General features: G+C 38.6%; 1 protein-coding gene across 1 annotated transcript; it reads left to right on the forward strand.

The window, feature by feature from the left end:
- Nucleotides 1–1,207: 1,207 nt before the first annotated feature.
- Nucleotides 1,208–2,424, forward strand: LOC311262941 (trace amine-associated receptor 13c-like; the record flags this gene model as incomplete). Its single annotated transcript, XM_084362691.1, has 2 exons — nt 1,208–1,440; nt 1,614–2,424. The coding sequence occupies 2 exons, from the start codon at nt 1,208–1,210 to the stop codon at nt 2,422–2,424; spliced, it is 1,044 nt and encodes a 347-aa protein (XP_084218817.1).
- Nucleotides 2,425–5,113: the final 2,689 nt, after the last annotated feature.

Genomic DNA, 5,113 nt, shown 5'->3' on the forward strand with positions numbered 1-5,113 from the left:
GTCCGTTTCACAAAGCAGGTTTAGTGGAAACTCTGAGTCTGTTAACCCTGAAATGAGGGAAACTCTGAGTTTTCCGTTTCACAAAGGGAGGTAACTCAAACCAGAGAAAGAGGGGTAACTCCAACCTGTTTCACAGAGAGAGGTAACTTAAGCTCTCTGTCAGTTACCATGGTAACATACTCTATGAACCTAACCTGGTCGGGACCAGGTTTTTCTCAACAAACCTCGAGTTTCTCTCTGTCTCCGCCTCTTTCAGCCACACACGGTATTTGATTTCCTCATTCATTCAGTCAGCAGGCGAGTTTTGGCGTAATATAGTTCTGCCGTCTGTTTTTTGAGAAAATCACTGCAAAAATCAGTCAGTAGGCGACATTAGAAGTTATATTAGGTGGCGACTATTTTCACTACCATGGCATGTCCTTTTGATAATGATCCCGTGGATGAAGGTGCAGCATTACTGCGCAGAGAATTAAATATTCGTCGGGAGATGATTATCAGACCGCGCATAGACGTTCTTGCATTTCCAGACAATTATCTTTTTGAGCGGTACCGTTTCACGTCACAGTCCATCATTTACATACACAACCTAATCCGTCCTTACATTTCCAACATTACCAACCGAAGTCATGCTCTCACATCCCAGCAGATGTTGTGTGTTGCGCTGCGTTTTTTTTTGTTTTGTTTTTTGAATAGGGAGTTTTTTTATACAACGTCGGAGATGCAGAGCACTTGAGCAAGGCAACTGTATGCAGAGCGGTCAGAAAAGTGTGCCTCGCCCTGAAACGCCCAGTGGGGTGAAAAATTTAGCCCTCCTCTTCCCCGTTGCCATGGTGACTCGTCGAATCGAGGCTCCATTGATGTTGTCTTTTTATACTTGTGGCGCACGCGCTTAACTCCAGGTGAAACTACTACGAGTTGATCAAACTAACTCAAATCAGCTGTTCTGGAACCGAAAATTCAGAGTTTCCTATCTCAGAGTAGATCAACTCAGGGTTCAAGGTTAGACTCAGAGTTGGTTGAACCTGCTTTGTGAAACGGACCCCTGGCAGATGGCCAAAGGTGGAGATAAACATAAACCAAAGTCATCAACATGACGAGGAGGATGAACAAAGAAGGCATAATACTTCAATCTCTATGGAGAGGAACAAAGCAGCAGAGGTGAGGAGGAAGGAGGGCTGGGCCAGAAGGATAGTGATAAATTAGTTGTATGACGGAAACCTTTGGTCAAAAAGCTGCCAGAGCTCAGCAGGTTCTCCTCTCTCTGGTGATGGAGACCTTGAAGGGAACTGACCTTTGCTTTCCACAACTCCTCAACAGCTCCTGCAGGAAGCCAATACGTCCTCACTTTGAGACCATGCTGATTTACATTCTGCTGTCCTTCATCTCTCTGCTCACTGCAGCTCTTAACCTGCTGGTCGTCATCTCTATCTCCCACTTCAAGTAGACATTCATTAATATATGATGATAATGAATAGTAATAAAAAGTATTGCCTGACATTAAACTATGACAAATAGTAATCTGATTGTATTTCAGTCGTGCTGGATCTGCTGTTATCTGAATGATGATTGATATGATAAATATTGATAAATATATTGCTGTTCTTCCTCTCCAGGCAGCTCCACACCCCCACCAACATTATCCTCCTCTCTCTGGCTGTCTCAGATTTCTTCGTTGGTCTCCTCATGTTCCTTCAAATTGTCCTCATAGACGGCTGCTGGTTCCTTGGTGACCTCATGTGTACTGTGTATCAGTATCTAGCTTATATTATTGCCTCTGCCTCAATAGGAACCATGGTGCTCGTATCTGTTGACCGCTATGTGGCTATTTGTCATCCTCTGCATTACTACAGTAAAATCACACAAAAAAGAGTTCAGGTGTGTGTTTATCTGTGTTGGATATGCTCTGTAATTGTTCAAAGTCTGATCCTGAAGGATATAATGAAAGAACCAGGCAGGTTTCACTCCTGCATTGGGGAGTGTATATTTTTCATTAACTACATTGCTGGACTTGCAGATCTCATTTTATCCTTCATTGTTCCCATTACTCTTATTGTTGTTTTGTATATGAGAGTATTTGTAGTGGCTGTGTCTCAGGCTCGTGCCATGCGGTCTCATATTGCAGCTGTCACACAATCAGGGAAAGTAACTGCAAAGAAATCTGAAATGAAAGCAGCCAGGACTCTTGGTGTTGTTGTTGTTGTGTTTCTAATATGTCTCTGCCCATATTATTGTGTTGCTCTTACAGGCCAAGATAACTTGCTCAATGCTTCATCTGCTGCCTTTGTAATATGCATGTTCAGTTTTAACTCCTGCCTAAACCCTGTAATATATGCCCTTTTTTATAGTTGGTTTAGAAAATCAATTAAGCTCATAGTTACATTTAAGATACTGCAGCCTGACTCCTGTGAGTTTAACATACTATAGAAAGACTGAAATTAGAAATTAGACCCTCAGCATGACTGAAAAACATACTTGGTCATGGTGAAAAGTAATTAAATACTGCAAGATCATACACACGATCATACAAGGTCAACACTGCCTACAGGTGAAGTGAATGACATTGATCATTTCTTTATAAGGCAATGTTCTGCTAAGTGGTCAAGTGGATGTTCATTGACAGAGATTAGCAACTATCTGGGCATGGCTGCAGACCAAGTACACCCCCTCATGGCAACAGCTTTATCTGATGACTTTGAAATGTTATGGCTGATTGATGACAATGGTTTTAATGTTGTGGCTGATCAGTGTCTATTTGTCTTCACATTGTGTAGACTACAATATGGTCTTCTCTTAGAATGACTGTGTGAAGCTACTGCTGGTTTGTTTATTCAGTTATTGTTTTTAAGGAGCGTCTAGGGTTTACTGTGTAGCCTTTAAAAAAAATAACTGTGACACATTTGTGTTGTGCTGACTGTGTACTGTGTAATGATTTGAAAAGAAGTCCCAACTTAAAGTAGTATTTTCGGATGTTTATATCTACACAAGAATATAACAGTCTCCAGTCAACCACAGACATCAGCAGACACTTGGTACTATGTCGCTGGTGATGGTGTACCAGGCCTGTAATGCAGCCATTTTGTATGTAAACACCTTTAAATGCATACGAGTTAGAAATAACAATAAATTCAGAACTAAGCTCAGAACTTTTCAGAAATTCTCAAATGCTTTGAAGAAATACTAGAAAAAAATGTTCTTTATTAGACAGTAAACAAACAGTTACATGCTAAGTAATCTAATAAAGACATAATAAGCCATAATTTGTATAAAATCTGACAAAACCTAGAAAAAATAACATACATTTACATCCTCATTATAAACCATACACCTAAATACCTAAATTAGACTGTAATTAGAAAATGCATGCAAATGATGTATTAGGAACCAAATGGAGACCCTTATACACCATAACATACAATTTTGCAAGATCATGCAATAAGTAATGAAATGCAATTCCATATCAGATCCAAAATCGACACTATTTTATCCATATTACTAAATAATACTGTAGACACCACACTTAATGCTACCAGCATGGACCTAAACTGGGTTAATTAGACAACACAGGCGGCACATTACAAGAAAACTGTGCTGGAAAATAAAGCAGAGAACATCTGATGTCCTACCTGTTAGACCATTATTAGACTATCTTAGAGGTTAATAAGACCACCTGTTTGGCTGGTCCAGTAGAATTCTATACTTCTGACAAACATTGGATGCTTTATCCTGTTGCCACTTTCTCTGCCATGCACTTGAAAACTCAGAAGTGTAAAATTGTAAGAAACCAGCCAAATGTTGTAATGTGTCGCTAATTAACCTCTGAGAATATCTAATACGGGTCTAACAATGTGGTTTTAGCAACAAATTACCCAGTAATAAAGTAAAACTATGTTAGTAAAGCCCAAATAAATGCATCATCCTCTGAGCTCTGTTTTTTGTTGGACCATTAATATGGCACTACTTTTGTCAAATTACAGCTTGTGCTGTCTAATTAAGCCATCATAGGTCCAAGTTGGTAGCATTAATAAGTGTGGTGTCTACAGTATTATGTGGTAGAAAGGGTAAAATAGCGTCTAAGTAGTATATTTTGGATCTAATGTGGCATTGCATCTGCTATTCAGTTCCTAATTAGAGTATAATTAGTAGGTCAGTTTATCAGTGTTGGGGGTGATGTGTTACAAAAGTACAAAATTTATATTACTAGTTACAAAAGTACAGTTCAAAGTTCAGTTTCTGTGTGGATGAAATGAGCGGTATTTTGTAGGCCCAGTGATGAAGCCTAATTCTCTATGCGCACTATAATTTACATTCTTGAATCACATATGCCCATGCGTTCCTTGCTCTATTGACTAAAATAAAAAGGCATAGAAAAATAGATTTTTGTCTTGGCATGTCAGTGTAGGCTACATTATGGAAGGTATAGGTCTTTTGTGTTTCACGTATCTAAGCCTACAATTAAAAATATGTATTCCTATCTCATAATATATCAGACGGTGATCTTTTGTCTGCCTGCTCATCCCTGTGTCCAAGGCCATTTGTTTATTTAAATATATATGTTATATATATATATATATATATATATATAGGTTATTTGGGCATTTTCTTGAAAGTAACTAAAAAGTACTGTAATAAGTAATATATTAATATTTAGACAGTAGACAGTAATATTGTAACGTAATATATTCCTTTAAAACCAAGGTAACTGTTAATATGTAATATATTGCATTTTGAAAATAACTTGCCTAACACTGCAAATTATGCATTATATGCAGTTTCTAATTTCAGCATTATTGAGGTATTTAATGTACATATCATTTCTAGTTTTTGCCTAATTTGATATAAAAGTCAGCTTGCTACATCTTAATGGAGTTATTATAACTAAGGACTCCGGAATCGGACCACGCCGCTTCTCCTGGCTGATCTGCCACCCAGGCTCAGCCAATCCAACCACCTGCGTCTCATCAACGTAACCACCTGTGTCTCATTAATTTAACCACCTGCGTCAACCTGATTCAATTCCCTGTGAAACTTATATAGGCATGCCTAACCAGTGTTCTCCCGTTCGTCCCAAGTTCTGACATCGTCTAACTGGACTAGCAAACCTAAAATCTCAAAA

Source organism: Pagrus pagrus (assembly GCF_965226575.1).
Source record: "Pagrus pagrus genome assembly, chromosome: 9".
Classification (NCBI taxonomy): Eukaryota; Metazoa; Chordata; class Actinopteri; order Spariformes; family Sparidae; genus Pagrus; species Pagrus pagrus.